Below are 17,550 nucleotides of genomic sequence, written 5' to 3'. Positions count from 1 at the left end.
CTGGAAAGCGTGGAAAACTCTTGGTTTGTATGCCCTGATACTGGTAATTTTGTGACTGCTGGAACTCATGCAGCTTCGTTTCCTGTGGATTTATGCTGTGTGGTTGATCAGTTATAAGATGTGACTTAAAACTTTACTGTGGTATTTATTTCTTCATAAATGACAAATTGGAATTAGATGTTAATTTGTCTTCCAGTCTTTTCTCGAGTTACGATGTTCAGAATGCCTCCATCCTCTATATTAGTGTGCTTTCTTTAGGAAAACTTCCATGAATTTAAGGTTTTCTACTGTTCTGTAGCAGTTGATTGGAAAGGACCAATGAGTAAAATTGTTGGACTAGAGGTCATGAGGAAACCTCAGGTAGACACAAAGCCCTTTTACTGAAGGGAAACAGTCTCAAAATAGGAAAAATGTGTTAACACTCTTTGAAAAGAAATACTGTTGAAGTTTTCAATTTTTGCATTTCTAGTAATTCTTACAGAATTGTACCCATTTAAAATAAAAATTGATACTTGATTTCCATCTTATTATACCAAATGTAATCTATGTTATTGAGACTACAAGGTAACTAAGGAGGGATGCAAAACTAGTTGCCCGATAGGTTGGCTTTGGTGGCACATACAGTCTGAGAAGTTCATACTTCCTTGCTGCGGCCGTCTTCAAGAGCAGAGGGGTAGAGGAGGAGAGGGAGGCCAGTGGGAGAGGTGCGAAGCTGTAGCGCAGAGCACAGAACTGGCTCTGATCCCCAGTAAAGGGTGGGTAGCAGTGGTAGGAAGGGAAGAGAAATTCCTTGACTCCTCTTCAAGGCTGAAGCCAAAACATCATGTTTTTTTAAACTCCAAACATGTAAATCAGCTGGAGTACTTTTGTGTGTAGGTTTGTTCAAATCCTTCTTGGAAAAAATTAAGGGTAATGCAGTAAAAAAGACAATCCTAATGTGTGCATCTTAATGTATTTAGAAATTCAGGTAAAGCTGATGTGAGGGGAGATGGGCGTGGGTGTTGTGAGAGAGGGAAGTAGCAGTATTTTAAAAATTCTTTTTTTTTTTTCCTGGTTTGTAGGGCTGTTTACCCTTCTGTTTTACCGAGGAGTATGACTGCAGCTGTTCTGTGGGTTCTGGTGGTGTACAACTTTCTGTGTGCTCTCTTTATGCAGTTTCCCAGCGTGACAGAAAACTTCATAAAAATCTGTAAAGGAGTTGTGACTTATTATCTTTTCCCTAGTTACCATATAATTCAATAAGATGACATATGTATTTATGACTCTTCCATCACTTCTGTGCAATTTGATTTTTGGTTGACTGGAAAATCCCATTAAAACATGCTCTGAAATGCTGTCATATGTGCCTTGCTTCAGGGGAAGACAGGCAGGGTGGAAACGTATTAAAACATGCTGACGGTGCGTAAATATTTGGAAGAGAAGGCTTTGTTTGCACATTTCCCTAGCTTAGTTTAGCATTTCACAAAGAAATTACTTTTTATTGTTTTCTGGCTAATTTTTCTAAATTAAATGAGGTATAAGACATTGGCTTACCAAACAAGCGCTAAATGCAATTTCTGTGCAGAATATTTGCCTCACCTTTGCCTCATCATAGAAAAGCAAAATAAACTTTATGAAGCAGTAGGCTTATGTTTGTTATAAAATTATTGCATGCAAAACAAAGATGCCAAGGGGAAATTATCCAGGTTTCTTTTGGCTAAAAAATGCACATTCTGAGATCTAGAATCTTTCTGTTTTCTTTTTTTTTAATAGCTGCTTGAAAAATATTGGTAGTTTAGAGGGAAACCGATTTCAAAAAATAGCTATTGCTCCTTACCCTTCACAGTATTGTAACAATTTCAAGAGAAACTTCAGTGTATTGAGGATAATCCTTTTCAAATGTAGAGAATGGTCAGGTCTCTTTTTTCTGTGAAAAGAGGAGACTTTGATATTGGATACAGACTAATACAGTTGGAGGCTGGATTTTGTACAGCCAGTTTGTGTTATTGGAAAATCCATAAAGGTATTATTTGTGACATTTGGATCACACTTTTGCTTTTTAAGATGTGTTGGGGAAGAAAGTATCTATAAGAGTTTCAAAGTAGGAAAAGTGGTTCATTTTTAGCCTTGATCTTGTAACCTTTTCTGAGTGGACAAACACTGTACCTGCAATGAAATTATATTCTTATGAACAGACTGAGCTCTCGTACTGTTGCTTGGCCCTTCTCTCTCATGCCTGGAGGGGTATAATCAGAAGTAAACGTAGTACTCTTTTTTCTTCTTTTTTCTTTTTTTTTTTTTCCTCCCCTACCTGACCCATAAAAAAGCTGGCTTTTAAAAGCCAGACAGTATTGTTATAATCTGCTTTCTGCTTATGCTGAATGTTTTGATGTGTTGATTTGGGGGCAGATGGGAGACCCAGAGCCAAACAAAAAAGGGAGATTGTAGATAGTGAGTGGGATCCATTAAAGAGACCACTTGCCATCTATCAACTCGATTTCTATTATGTGCTGGTGTTTACTCTCCTGGTCCTAATCCAGTTTTAAACCACTTTGGAGAGGAACCGGATATAGTTACTCATTCCATACTGGGCACTGGCCTGCTTCCCTCCTTTCATAGCCAGGTAGTTACCAATAAAAGGTATATGTGGTGTCTTTTGTGTGTATGTAATAATACATACTTTCTTTGCAAAACTGAAACACTAAAATCGTAAGGTTAACTGGCTCCTGAACTTCAGCAAATGGTTGAAACGTTTGGGGAATTATGTCTGGCCACAAACTGTAGAAGATGCTAAACTGGGAATTAATAATGTGAAGGTTGTTAGAAGCTAAATGGTTAGCCATTTTAGTATTGTTGAAAGGTAAATGGTTAACCATTTGGAGAAGTAAGAACTGCTATTCCGGATCAGCCAAAAATTAAGCCTGGCGTTGTGTGTTGTGCAGTAGCTGGCAGGAGATGCTATGGGAAGAGTCTTAGAGCAGAGCATGGACAGAGTGAGCCTTCCCTGGTCAAGTCCTGGTTATCAGTAGATCGGAAACTTCATGGGATAGAGGATGCATCTGGAGAATTGTGTTACAGTAATCACCAAATCTCTCCCTCGTTTATTGATTTCCTTTCTGTTTTTTTAAACCTATTTCTACTTCTGTCCTGAACAGCATCTTATGGTAGCAAGTTCCATAACTTAGGCACTATGTGAAAATTCGGGTCCTTTGATTTATTTACGTCTATGTCAGCTTAGGTCAGTGGGTTTCTCATGTTGTGAGAAGTAATGGTTAGCTGTAATGTGTTTATCTTCTCATCTCTGGTCACAGGTTTATAGCCAAGAGACTAACTTATCCGGACAGACTCTGTGTGTTATGATTAGATCAGCTGAATGTCTGCCTTCTCTAAATTGACTTGTTTGTTATACAGTGATTATTTAAACACGAAGGATTTTTTTCTTTTTTTTTCTGTTTTTTAAATAAAGAAAATTTTGTAATTTTTAATCCATATACAATCCAGTTTCCAACTAGAGTTGAGACCTTCTGAGTAATGTTCCTCAGTTTGTGGTCTGTAAGGCATCAGGAGATGGTCTGAACTGCAAAATGAAAGTTGGCTTGTTCGTAATTTACAAAATACATGTAAACATTTCATTTGTATGAAAACAGGGGGACAAAATAGGGGAGGAAAATAAAATAAGTGCACATTCAAAGCTTCTTCTAGTTTAGGGAGATTGTGAGTGAAAACATGCTATAAAAACAGTCCGCAGCAATTCTGATACAGTCCATGTGGTTTTTGTCTTGAAAAGAGCTAGCAAGTCCATTGATTATTTTCTCTTACGATAAATTTTAAAAAAATACATGATAGCTATTCAATAAGCAGCTGTCACTTTACTAGTACAACATAAGAATACATTATTTAAAACTTCAGCCACCTGTAAATGCGAGGCAGAAGGATCATAATGTAGTTTCCCTGGCTTATTTTGTATTGAGTTTGTGTGGGCTTTATTATTTTAGAAGCTGGTAACAGATTTTTGAGAGGGAGTTATTGAAAATATTGATAACGGTGATCATAAACTGGATGTTAATTTTGTAGTCTGTAATTGCAAGTTTCCACTCTTGGGGAAGCAATGTGCTTTTTTGTTTGTGGAGTTTTTTGAGGGAGGTGAGGGGTGGCTAAGTTGTCTCCTCGTTCCCAGATTAGCTATATATGTCTTTTTTTTTCTGGTGTTTCTGAGCAAACACTCTCATATTTTAGGTTTTTAGCTCTTAGATTGGGCCCTGTGGTATCCTGTGTATTAGCAGTGTTTAATTTCCACAGTGAGAACACAGCATTTGAAGACAAGAGACAAGCACATAGACTGCTTCAGAAATCTCTTTCATTGTGGTGAGGTTTTTTGTTTCTTTGGGGTTTTGTTTGTTTGTTTGTTTTGTGTTTGTTGTTTGCTTTTTGATTTTTCCTCCAAATGATACTGTAAGTAAGCCTGGCATTTTCAGGTGATGCCCCCACCAGGTTCTGGTTGGGAGGTATTCCTCCTAACTAGCTTCCCGGCACTTACTTTCTTGATTGAGGGAGAGCCTCACGTTACCTGTTTTTGTCAATTTGTTCATCAAAATAATTTTGTAGCTCCGCAGGAAGTTTTGCCAGACATTCACTGTTGCCCCATAACAACCTTTGGCTCTTTGCTGAGGAATTGTTTATCTAGAGCTTCCTTCCTCACAGCGTCTTACTAGTTTGGGCATAGTCATACGGTATGCATTGGGTGTACTTGCAGTAGCATTTTGGTTCAGACTAGGAGTGTGCTTTGGAAGCAAAACTCCCAATTGTCATCACCTACTGTGCTTTGGTTTGTGTTGCAGAATCATTTCAAAGCACTCAGACTGAATTACTTTTGGATGAAAGTAAACCAGAAGATACGGTCCAAGAGCATACCTACTGCAGTCCCATTGCCGCACAGTGTTCAGCTCACGGAACCAAATTAGAGCTACCCCAAAGTAAAATTCTCAACAAGTGCATGTTGTGTTAATGTTGGGTCCTCAGCACCAACTGCTCCTTTTACTGTGCATTCCCGGCTAATGTGAGTATAGTCATGGATAGAGGTAATATACAGCACTTAGAGGTTATTATTCACGTCCACTGTACTTGCTTCAGTTAGAGTCCAGCTATTCAAGCCTAAGTGAGTATAGATAATATCAAAGTAGCTGACAATTTGAGTTTGACTTGGAAGCTGACACTTAAACGGTAATTAGGTTAGTGAGCACCAGAGCTATAATGAAGCTGTTTTCCTGTCTCTGTTACCTTTTGCCCTTTCCTACTTTATTAATCTGAGTTCTTCTCTGTTCTCTAACATGCTTATTCTTGTGACCTGGTCGCTAACCCAAATCACCACAATATTCTGACACCTCTTATGTGCTGGCTGCGATTTTTCCCTATTTTCTTCAACATTTTTTGACTTTCCAGCTTGCAAAGGTCTGTACAGGCAGTGGCTGGTCCTGAGCATGGTGTATGCTTTCTGAGTACCTACTTTCTGCCAGCGAAAATGGCTAATGATTTACAGCCTCCAAAGGCGCCATGCTTCCTGAGATACTGCTGCAATTGGTAAACCCCTTCTTTACTTCAGTGAGAACATTAATGGGTTTTCTCTGTTCTTCTTGGTCATTGATTTTTGTGGAAAACTTATGGTAGCATGGAAGAAGAAATCTCAGTTCACACTTAGTTAAAAGGTATTGGGGGGGGGGAGCAGAAAGTAGGATGGATAAGTAACACAATATCATTAGTTTTGTTTCCAAAAAAAATCAGGCTAAAAACACATCCTACTGTGAAAGCTTTATTTAATTGTTCACCATTCCCACTTGAAAAAGGAGAGGAATTGGTTATTATCAACATTTAAATGAATTATCAAGTTAAATACTCCAAATTTGAATTCCCAAAGCACAGTGATAGTGTGTAACCTAAAGCAATGTCTTTTAACAGTAGCTTCAGAAGACTGAGGTGTATGAAGTACCGCTATGTAGGCTGCTCAGAAAGGCATGGTCTCTTGAGGGTTTGTGCAATTCTGGTTTCAATACAGATAGTTACGTAAGTGTTCAATTATGCCTCCCAGGAACTGCCCCAGATGGTCCCCACGCACCTGAAAACAATGCAACCGACCAAAATTCTCTCTTGCGGAAGGGAGGGTGTTGTTACTTTTCCTCCCATATGTCCTACTCACCAAAACGTGTGTATCAGGAGATTGTTCTTGTCTGGTTTTGAAGGGGGGGAGGAAGGAAGAGATATCTTAGCTTATAGCAACTCCCCCTTTGAACCAGAGGAGCCTGGAAGTAACCAGAGAATAACCAGCCAAATATTTTCGCAGCTTTAAAACAGCAAAAACCACTAAGTAACTGAAAGAAGGGGTAATGAAGTTAAGGCAGAAGCTTAGTGTTCAGTCTCAGCCAGCTGAAGTCCTGTCCAGCTGCAGTCACGAGGAATCACCTTCTCTCTGCTAACAGGGCGGTGTTCCAGTTGTACTTGTACATGCTAGTTCTGTGAGTGATTATATATTTTATTGGTTTTAAGACGTAATGGCAGTCCACTAAGTACAGGTTTCTCTTAGTGATCTGGTCTGTGGTTTCGGGTCCCTGTGTAATCAAAATTAATGATAATGTTTTAAATGGTGTATTTGGATAGCATCTACCAAGCAGAGAGGGTTGTTTTTTTTCAGTTCTCTATTTCAGTCTTATCCTTGTCCTGTGTAGTCTCAGGTGGGACAAGTTTTTTGTATCCTTGTTGATAGAGCAGCTTACAAAGTTTTCCATCACTCTTTATTCCCACCCAAATTCCCTGGCTAACCTTGGTGTTACAAACAAACCAAACTTAATAGATGCAGGCTTCTTCCATATCCTTAAACTGTGGACTCTCTGTTCAGAGAAAAATCAATATATTTCTCCAGTGTTTGAAACCACGTAAATCCTTGTGTGCACTTTTCCTGGGGAAAAACTTATTTTGAAACAGATTGTTATAAGTAAAATTGTAGCACTCTAATATTTTTTTCCAAAAGATGTGGTGGGACTGGGATTTTTAGGTAGGCACATAACACATTTTGAATAAATGGAAGTCAGATAATTATCATCTGTCTTCCTGTGTAATTATTTAATGTTTTCATTTTTCTTCTAAATAAACCTCCCGCAGGAGAGTTTCAGTTGTTATATTGCACCTGGTTTGGGGCTGGGGACTAGAAAAGGGGTGTTTATTTTTAGACTGAACACCTACTGATGTTTTAGCTAGCAGTGTCTCTTGAATGTACCTGTTTTCATAAAAAGCTCCCGAAGTACCTAAATATTTATAATTTTTAAAAAATTGTATACCATCTGGTTGTAAATTGCGTCCCAGTAGTCTCATTAATTGTACAGATTACAGAACTAAAATTAACAGCTGTATCCCCTGTTAGAGTTGTATTGCAGAATGAAAAAAGCCACTTCCCTCTTCCCTACCTGGGTACCATAATGTGCATCCCTCCCTGGTTGTGAGAGAAACGTGCTGGCCTTGCAGTGGTCAAAGACCCTGTTAATGCAGCAAGTGAGAAACTGAGTGAGGGAAAATACTGCTGCTGCTCTAAGTTATCCTTATTTTCCCTTCTCTTTGTAATTCCTTCCCTAAGGACGTGCTTTGTTCTCAGTGTTGTTTCTTCTTAGAATACGTGACAGTCAGTGAGTGAGAATGGTGAAGGCAGTTTGGACTTGTGTGCCCTCCATCAGATCTTCTGTCCTTTAATGGTACATGCTGCACACAAGTTTCCATTAAACTTGTAGTCAGGAAATGTAGCCAGAAAAGATGAACCTGCTAACAGATTATGGTTATCTTAACAAATGCAACAAAATCTTGCAGAAATATTGTCTTGAGCCAACAATTTCTAATGCCGAAATTAGTTAGCCTCCCAATTTAAGGGATACACTGCACTGCTAGAATATGGTTACCAGCTTGGGAAATGTGTATAAAAATATGCTATGCTTTGTGCTTATACATAGTGTATACAGGGTTTGGGCACTTTCAGGATTGAAGAAAAAATATTTAGGTTAGTTGTGAAAAGAAATGTACAGCTTGGTTTGTTACTTCAATATTAGTTTCTTAAACTTTCATGCAAAATGTTTCTCCTCAGTAAGATCCTACAGCCCTTTGGTGGTGAGTGCAGTACTGCTGGTAAATAGCATGGGCCTTGTTGCTATGTCTCCTTTGCTGTCTCATATGCTTTAAAACTCGTTGTATTTCCCATTGAGTCATTATATTTTCTACTAGAAGTGGATGGTTGATTGTTTTAGTTTTGTTTTGTTTTTTACCATTATACTGACAGCCAAGTAGGCAGTCAGAAAAGGTCGCTTTTTGGTCAGGTGCATCAGCTTGCTGTTGAACTCAGAATTTGACACTCTGCTTGGCTATAGTGATATCCATGCTGTCCACCCTGTTGTCACTTTTTACACAAGCAAGCCGAAGGTGATATAACCTCTTGGAGGGTGTGGAGGGGGATAATATATAGCAGATGGTTGGAAGAGGGATTCCTGAAAAAATAAACATTGGTGTTACTAGTAAGATACTATCTGTGGGGGATTTTTTTGTTCTTGCATTTGTATATGTATATGAAAAACATTGCTCTGACACCATAGGACCATCTTATCCTTCAGTAAGGTTCATGAAGACTTAAAGGCAGGAAACTAAATAAAGAGTTGGGTAGAAGAATAAATGAGTCAGTAGCAAGTCAAGATGTTCCTGTAGTGTTGCCAGGCCTCTTCACTTTCATTAGCTGGTTTATGAAGGTAAAAAACATTTATGTTCTTGTCTGTGTTCGATCCCTTCTTCCAAACAACCTTTGAACTGTTTAGTCAATTTGAACCGAGACTGTTAGAGAGTAGAGGACCAAAAATATAATTAAGCTCCTTCCCTTTAGGGGAAGGGGCAGTCAAGTAGAGGGCAAAGACCCAAGCGGTTCCTCTGCGGTGGGAGAGTCTGTTCTGTGAGTGTAATGTCCATGTAGTGGCAGGGCAACCATTGCCTGTGTCCTCAATCAGCTTCTTGCCCAGCGGGTGTTTGGGTGTCATTTGGTGTCAAAAAAAAAAAACTAGCCATGTTTTCTGGCAGCTTGGAAATGAAGAAGTTTGGGGAGATATGGAGAGGGAAGGCAAGGGAGCATGAGAGACATATTTTTAGGAAAATGGACATAATTAATTCCAGGGAGCTCTAAATACTTGTAATTGCTGTGAGAATCTAATGTAGATTGTTGAAGGAAAGTTTCTGCACCGCGATCTCTGGAAAGCTGTATTTGATATTTCCTAGACAAGGGCACACTGGTTCCTTTTGTAATGAAGGAAGGGTGAAAAGAAACGTAATTTGTGTTTTGCTGCCAATTCAGCAAATCTTTATTTTATCACTAGCTCATAATATACTTGTGTCAATTTCCACTGAAGAAAATAAAAGGTGTTTTTTCTTTTGTGTTCTTTTTTCCTTATCCTCCACACGTTTTCCCCAATTTCCCAATCTGTGTATGTCAGTATTCTGATGTTCGTTCCTAAAGATGATGATGTAGCAAGCTCCTACTACCAGGTGCCAAGGCAGCACTGTGTGCCTTGGCAGTGTCGTGCTCTGCTCCTGGTGGAAAACATTCCATTATCAGGGGAGAAGCATGTTGGTCCCCTTGTTTCCACCACAGTTCCCAGTAGGCAGAGCCATCTAGTTGTGACTCAGTGAGCATGGACGTGGGTGCGCGTTTTACTCTTTTTTTTTAATGCAGTTGAAATCCACACCCATGTTATTTGTTAAAAGGGTGAAATATTAAAGACTAACTGAAATTTAATGCAGAAAAATGTCCCCATTAGAGAGGGGAAGCCTGGCAAGGTGCATTTCATGCACTGTGTTACTGCGGCTCAACAGAGTGAATGAGCACTCATTTGGTCTTGCTCTTCTCTTGCTGTGAATCTGACTTGTGGGGCTGTTGCAAAAGCAGCCACCTGAAACTGGAGGATAATAAATGGCAAAAGAAACTCATGATGTAACAGATGAAGAGAATAGCTACACTAGTTGCCAAATTTTTTTGTGACCTGTTTGTTATTAAAAGCTTGGCAATTTCTTCAGCACAGATACTTGGGTTGTAACGATGTGACTACCTAGAAAGCTACGCTAATTTTAATTTTATTCAAGAAGCAAGTGGCAAAGGCGGTTTTGTCTTTGCGTAGAGTAGTCTGCTAAGAAAAATTCAGGCTATTAAAAGAGGTTATATATATTCTGAAGAATTTTTTAAGCCCTCTGCTTCTGTTACCCTGCAGTACTTAGTAATGAAAAGCTGAACACTCTGGTGGTGGGATTTAAAAGTGCTTTAATGTCTGTTGTTTATTCACATTTATTTGTCTTTACAGAGATTTGATGAACTTGCTTTAAAATCAGTTTACTCCTCCATCCCACATGTCTTGTAGTCCCAATCCTACAATTTTGTTAGCAGACTGGGATGTCTTTATAGAGCTCCATTCACTTCAGCAGCCGTCCTTACAAGTACTGCAGTCTGCTCTTGCATGACAAATTATAGTGTTGGATGGGCCATGCTGGAAGTCTTAACTTTCCCTCTTTGTTTATTACAGCAGCTATGGCCAACCTTTGTGCATAGTTCTGACTTTTTTACGGAGAGGTTTGCTTACGAGGTTTTGGTTTTATGGAGAGTGAGGACATTAGTATGGTATGATATGTTGATGTGTAACCTGGCCTCTGAAGTAGAACTAATGCTAACCTTTAGGAGTAGGTAATTTATTATTAAAAAAAACTTTAACCTCGTGGTGTTCTACCAACTTGGTTAGACATCTGCACCTTTCTCATACTTTGCTGAAAGCTTTTGTTTTCTTAACTTTTCCCATACTAACAAAGACTCCAAGAAACTTAAAACAGTCAAACTACTGTTGCTGCCTTCAGATGCAGTTCTTGTTGGCTGTCTGCCTGGTGGGTGCAATGAGCTTCAGGCACTTTCTTGATTGAGAGCATCTCCTGTCTGTTCTCCTTCCAAGGTGAGGTATAAAATACATGTAAGTTCTTGTAGGGCAGGTTGGGATCCTCACATGTATTGCAAGTTCCTTTGCCAAATTGCAGGTCTTGTTCTGCCCTTGAACTTTTTGCAGGCATCCTGTTTTAATCAGTAGACTCTGAATGAATTTGCATGTGTTCATTATGATTTCAAAAAATCTGATCCATAGACTAAAGATAATGAGTTGACTTGATGATCTCTGCAGAGTGAATTTAAGTCTTAGATAAGGTATAAGTAATTACAGTGGAGAATGTAATACCTTTCAAGTTCAGTTAGGTAAAACAGGTTGCAGATTCGTTTAAAATGGTACACACCTTCTATTTCATATTAGTATTTTTGCATATTCTAAATATGGAAAGCTTTGAAAAAGGTTAAAGCATTCACCATTTCGCAAGTTATCTTTTTTTTGGATAGTGTTCCTATACTACTGAAATTAGTCTGCATGCAGTAGTGGTACAACTCAAAAGAGGGATTAGTCTTGACCACAGGGTTTCCAACACTGATATATTTGTAACAATATTTGGGAATCAAGAGAAAGTTTTCCAAGTTCATCATAAGTCACGAACTCAACAGGGTGTTTCCTCTTTTGTTTACAGACTTGATATTTGCAAGTTCCCTGCCTTGACAGTAATCGTCATGGATAGTGGTAAGTTTGTTAAGTTACAGACTTGATATTTGCAAGTTCCCTGCCTTGACAGTAATCGTCATGGATAGTGGTAAGTTTGTTAACTTAGTGATGAGTGTGCAGTCCTTATTATTGCCTATGAAGTGGGCATTAACACACCCCAAAACTGTCCTGTGCTCAAAATCCCAGTCAGTTCGCACAAAAAATGTCCTCTACTATTGAACTGATTTTGGTGTTACAGATGATGCAGATCTTTGCCCAGACTAAACTGAACTGGAATCATACTACTGTTCTGACAGGGATATTATATGCAGACCATAATAATCATCACAAACTCATTTGTGGATCTTTGAAAGCTGGCTGCAGAGTGAAGACCACAGAGCTGAATTTCCAGCTTTGCGTACTTTAGTTTAACTTTTCCTAAGCTTCTCCCAGTAACTCCAGAATCTCAGACCAGAAGTCACTTTTAAGCTTTATATGTAAATGCTCAAAGCATTTTTCTCCCTTATGCCCTGTGCAAACCAAGTAGTTTTGTTAAGGTCACCTACAGAAATACTCAATTTATCAGTAGCTGCAGCATTGAATTTAAAATTAAATGTTTATTTCTGGTATTTGATGGTGGTTTTAATCTGCTTGGGTGTCGGTAAGGAATCAGAAAAAGGAAGCCTCAATAATGGTCTCAATAGAGCTGGTTTTGGTGTCCTGGATGCCCTGGGCTTTGCTTCGGCAACACTTTTGTGTCCCAGAATACTTTTCCCACGCTGCTGCTCTCTGTTCCTTGTATCACTAAAGACCTGAACCCTATTTTCTTTGCCTGTGACAGCTTCAGCTGGCAGGCTGAGACGTATTTATCCTCTCGTGTCCTTGCCTGTCTCTTTCTGATTCTGATTTAATTTCACGTTGCTAGAGTATCTATTCACTGTTATGATAGCACACAGGTTTTTCTGAGAATGTATAATAGATTGATCTGACTGTATTACTCTCTTCAATAATAGTAAGTCAAACTAAGACTTTGGAATGGTTTTTTTGTAGTTTTCTGATGCATAAAAACTTGCTAAAAGCCAAGTATTACAGTTACACACAGAGCACAAGCATGTTTGAAGAAATAAACATGTATTCCAATGCATTAGATTTGGCAGTTGTATATCTTCATCTATATTCTACAAAAATTGAGGGAGAGGAAGAAACTTTAGATTTTTTTGTTTCTGTGTCTATCTTACATAATGCCAAAATCATAGTTTTGATTTTTCCTTTATCTTGTATTTGCTAGTTAATGTCCTTAACGAAGTGAAAAATTAAGTTTTATCTTGCTTCATTACTTTATTCTTGCCACATGCCATTCTTCCCTGATCATCTTCAGCTCCATGGTAACAGCTGCAGTGAATTCAGCCATGCTGTAGCTTGGCTAGGTGGGCATCCAACCCAAAGTGGTTTTTTTACACACTCCTATGCAATTATAACTGAATGTCTACATGGTGATTGTCCTGGAATACTAAGAAGTCAAAGTGGTTTTTGCAATATGGTTCCATTATCTCTTTTTATAGGATTCATCAAGCAATGGCTGGTTCTCATTAAATCACTGTGTTTCAATCAGTATCTCCATCAAGATTGCTTTGATCAGTGTATGTTTTTATGTTTCCTTGCTACATTTGTATTGACTTCTCAACAGGATTTAAAGTCACTAGGAGCGTGCAGAGCTTTAAAAATGTCAAATCAAAACAAACAAATTAATATACTTCATTTTTTCTAGCCTTGCAGGATCAAAAGCCATTCCTGGTCTGGACTAATTATAGATCATTATTTGTCAGATACATTCAGAATTAATATGGAGTGTGGTTTATTTTCCTCAGTGAGCTTTTTTGTCTCTGTGATGTATGCATTTTCTGTACTGTATTGTGAAAGAAGAGAGACACTTTCTGAATATGAATTGCTAAATAAAAAAGTTGGGTTTTTTTAGATAGTCATATATTGGCCATTCTTGCATATTGAATTATTTTAATGCCTTGCTGTGCTTTGTCAATGCATTTTGAAGCAGAAATGTATGCTTAGCTCTTTTTGGAAAACTAAACTATTACCTAGAAAGTCATCCCAATGTGTATCAAACGCAATATTACATAACATACCAGCTTTTAAACCTTCATTCTCAGTTTGTTTCTTTGGTAAATTGGAAAGTGCATGCCGAAACAAAGATTTGTATATTGTTTCTGAGAGCCAGAAGCTTTAAACCAGGGTATTTTCAGCTACCTGCATTTTCCTCTTTATTTCTTTTCCCTCTGCATCCAGTACAAAGCTGTTGTAGTTTGTCTCATTGCTGTTTTCAGGGACAGATTCCAGCTGTGAAATGAAATTCCCTAGGTTTTATCTGCTGAAGGAAGGGAAACTTGATTTATACTGTATTATCTACTCTTCGGTGGCTCCACATATGGACACTCTTAAGAGAGTCTGGGCTGTAGCTTGTTCCACTTACCCACAGGAATGCCTACAGGAGGATAGAACACTGGCAGTCCACCCCATGCGTGGTTCTGTGCTAGCTTCCTGATGTGGACAAGTCTTTCATCTCATCACGTTTAGGTGATCCCTGAGCCATGTTGGAAGAAACCAAGTTCTTCAGGCCTGAAGGGGAGGCAAGAGAATTGTGTGGGAAATGGAAAGAAGCCATCCTTTTTTTTCTTTCCTTTTTGAAGAGATTTTTGAATATTATGTTATTTAGTCAGTGAACTTACACCATAGGAGATGCCCATGTGCTCACCTGTGGTGTTGTAGAAGACCAAAATTGCAATAGATGCAGTTGTAGAGTTGTATGCACTGAACCTCTGGCAACATCATGAATAGTGTAATTTGCGTGGTGCATGTACGTACCACATGTATTCAACTGTGAAAGTATAGGAGTGACTGGTGTTTGGAATTTAATCTTCAAATCTTCCTTTGCAAACGGAAGATGACTGTATAGTGATTTTTAACAAAGTATACCACAGAGACTAAACAAAATGAAATTAAAGTAGATCAGCCTAATTACGGTAGTAGCCTCATTGCTGAAAAATGCCACCCCATCTATCTTACGAGAAAGCAAAAGTATAATGACCATCTTTGTAGACTTGCTGCCATCCTTTTTTAAAATTCAAAATCAGATGATTAAGAAAAAAAAAAACAGCAACTGATTCATTAAAATTATAGATAAATCATTGCTTAAACCAGTCGGCCTTTGTCCTTCACCAGACAGTGTTTGTTTGTCTTCGTAGTGTATCGGTGGTCCCAGAGTAGCTGTAAGTGAACCAATGCAGAAATGATTGCATAAGTCAGGAAAGTGGTATGGGTGTATTGGTGTGGCAGCGCATTGAATAATTAGCCCCCTTGCTGGCAGTGAGAGCCCAAGAACAGTGTTGCACTGACATGATGTTCTTGCTTCGTGACCTGAAATACCTGGAGGATTTCTGTATCATTCACTGCAGATGTACCTCCCGGGTAATTCAGTCTGCTGGATTTTGGAGTGCTCCAGTTGCTGCATGTTACTGTAAAAATCATTTGGTCAGGGAGTTTGAGGGAAAGCTGGAACATCAGAATAAAAGAGGCTGCTTCTAGCTCTCTTCTTTGAACAGAAGACCAAGGACAGCAAATAAAGCATATCTGTGTCAGAATGTTGGTTGCCTTTTGGAGTTGTTTTATTTGATTCGTCAAATAAGGTGAGGTTTTGTGTATGATTCAAGAAACTAAAAAGATGCTACTTCCCCCCACATCCCCAGAAGAGTCACTATTTCAGGGTTGACATTTCTGGAGTGAAGGGAGCAAGTCTGCTTTGAAGTTGCTTAAGAAAACTTACAGACTTAAACTTTAATAAATGCAGCTGTTCTGGTGTATATGATTCTGGGTAATATTCATAAATATTTATATCAAAAACTTCAGAGCATTCTGGCTGTGATGCCCTCAGGCAGTTGCAAATATCTTCTTGGGTGTTCACAAGCAGGATTTGTTTGTTCTGTGTCATCTTAGTTTAAGAAGTTGCTTGAGCTGAGCATGTGCCTGTCTCTTCTGAGCACCCTTTTTAGGCACTGGCTTCAATCTTGTTTAAGCATACATGACTGTGATGCTGAATTGAGGTCCATCACATTTATGACATTATAGCAATAACTACTGAAATTGTAGGCCCAGCTACTTACAATAGTGAATAAAACCTAGGAAAAGCCTTTTATCGTATTAAATAAAGGGGATGACTTTGAAAAAGCTCTTTATTTCTCAAAAACACATTTTCTTTGAGCAGTTTTAGCATGAGGTTTTGGATACCTATTTTAGAAGTGACCTTTGTTGTCTTTCCTCTTATTCAGTGTTCTTAACAGAGGACAAAGCCAATTCTGTGTTAAAAAGATACCCGAGAGCCAACACGTTTTTGGAAGAATTAAAGCAAGGTGACATAGAACATGAATGCAGAGAAGAAATCTGTAGCTATGAAGAAGCAAGAGAAGCATTTGAAAATGAGGAAAAAACGGTATGTTTTGGTGTGTATTTAAAGACGGGCGGGGTGTATTGATACTAAATTTTTGGGTGTGCTGAATGCTTGTGTGTTTTCCAACATTACATTAGATTTGTTTTGCTTTTTGACCCGTTTCTTTACGCAAATAAGGTGTACAGTGGAGATGGATAGACCACACAGCAATAACTTTTGAATCCTTCATCCCAATTAAACTGAATTTGAAGGGGGTAGAAGTCTCGAAGATAATTATGCTCTTAAGTGTTGTGAAAATGGGAAGAAAGGGTATATGAATTAATCCCCCACTTGAGAAAAGGTGGGCAAAACTGTCATCTGTTTGGCAGCACTATTTACCCAAATAGCCTGTGTCCTGATTCTCCTATCATCACACATTTAAGTCTGACCTAGATATCACAAATGCAGTTGTCTTGCCTGGAAGAAATGATGGGATTGGGGCTGTTATGGAGGATAGATAGAAGCAGAGGGCACAAGTCTTCACTTATTTCACTTCTTGTAGAATAACTTGTTTATTGAATATTTTCATGTGAAACAAGTGAGCAACTCAAAAAGCTTTTCATTTAAAATACACCTTTGAATCCCAGGTGGTCAAAGTGTTCAGTGCCCAGGCTATTAATAGTCTTACAATAAGGAAAGACTAGTGGCCTTCTTCAGGCTAAAATCTGCAAGCCCCCAGAGAGCATTGTTAAGCAGCAGTGATCTAAAACACGGAAAGAACAATGATTTCGGTGCTACCGTGAGTTATGCAAGGGCAGTGATACATTAACTTGATGGGTATGAAGCAGATACTGCCCACACAGAACTGTTGCATAAGTCTGTTGGCTTCTCTAATTTAAAGAAGCATGTGGGCTAATGGCTCTGCAAGCAATAGCTGCACATCATACCCAACATATCTTATATTGCTTCCCAACAAATAAAAACAGCACACAGGTTTTTGATGGTGGCATCTGATGTATTTAATGCAATACAGTCAAGAATTTTTTTTTTTTTTTTAAATTCAGGACAGACATGGATTAAATTAGGGCTGAATTTGAGGATAAATCTAAGGTAAAAAACAGGTGCTAGAAAATGTGACTCAGAAAACTTATCTTCAACATCTTGTGTGTTTTTGCACAGGGAAATTGTACTTGCAAGGCCAATGGGTTAATGGGTGAAGTGGCACAGGGAGCATTGCAGATTTCCAGAATTTACACGTGATGCATTCCACTCTTCACTGGCTGAGCTCTACATCAAAAAATAGCAACGTTATTGTAAAGGCGTACTGAACTTTTAAGTTCTTGACATCTTTTTGTTGGACGCCATACCTGGGGAGACGGATAAGGCTGGAATGAGAACTTTCTGATTTATTAAAATGAAGTAGTAGGACATGCGGTGTCTCTTCAAAGCTTCTTTCTGAAGCTTTAAAGTGCATGCACACACATTTTTTACCTCCCAAACTTGGCTTGGTGTGGT

The 17,550-nt window shown here is 38.6% G+C and overlaps 1 protein-coding gene across 8 annotated transcripts in view; it reads left to right on the top strand.

The window, feature by feature from the left end:
* Window positions 1-17,550, top strand: part of PRRG1 (proline rich and Gla domain 1) — a 35,329-nt gene that overhangs the window by 7,182 nt on the left and 10,597 nt on the right. The window contains exons 2-5 of one of the 8 annotated variants that reach the window (XM_075174455.1): window positions 4,818-5,035; window positions 10,885-10,976; window positions 11,660-11,709; window positions 15,938-16,098. In XM_075174455.1, the coding sequence (XP_075030556.1) occupies window positions 11,700-11,709; window positions 15,938-16,098 (171 nt within the window). In that variant the 5' untranslated portion in view covers window positions 4,818-5,035; window positions 10,885-10,976; window positions 11,660-11,699. Of the gene's footprint in view, window positions 1-4,817; window positions 5,036-10,839; window positions 10,977-11,589; window positions 11,640-11,659; window positions 11,710-15,937; window positions 16,099-17,550 lie in introns of all 8 variants that reach the window. The other 7 variants (XM_075174498.1, XM_075174464.1, XM_075174488.1 and 4 more) reach the window with 7 other exon arrangements.

The sequence above is a fragment of the Calonectris borealis genome, chromosome 1 (genome assembly GCF_964195595.1).
Source record: "Calonectris borealis chromosome 1, bCalBor7.hap1.2, whole genome shotgun sequence".
Classification (NCBI taxonomy): domain Eukaryota; kingdom Metazoa; phylum Chordata; class Aves; order Procellariiformes; family Procellariidae; genus Calonectris; species Calonectris borealis.
Note: the sequence above shows the minus strand (reverse complement) of the source record. Positions and strands in the feature narration are given on the sequence as shown.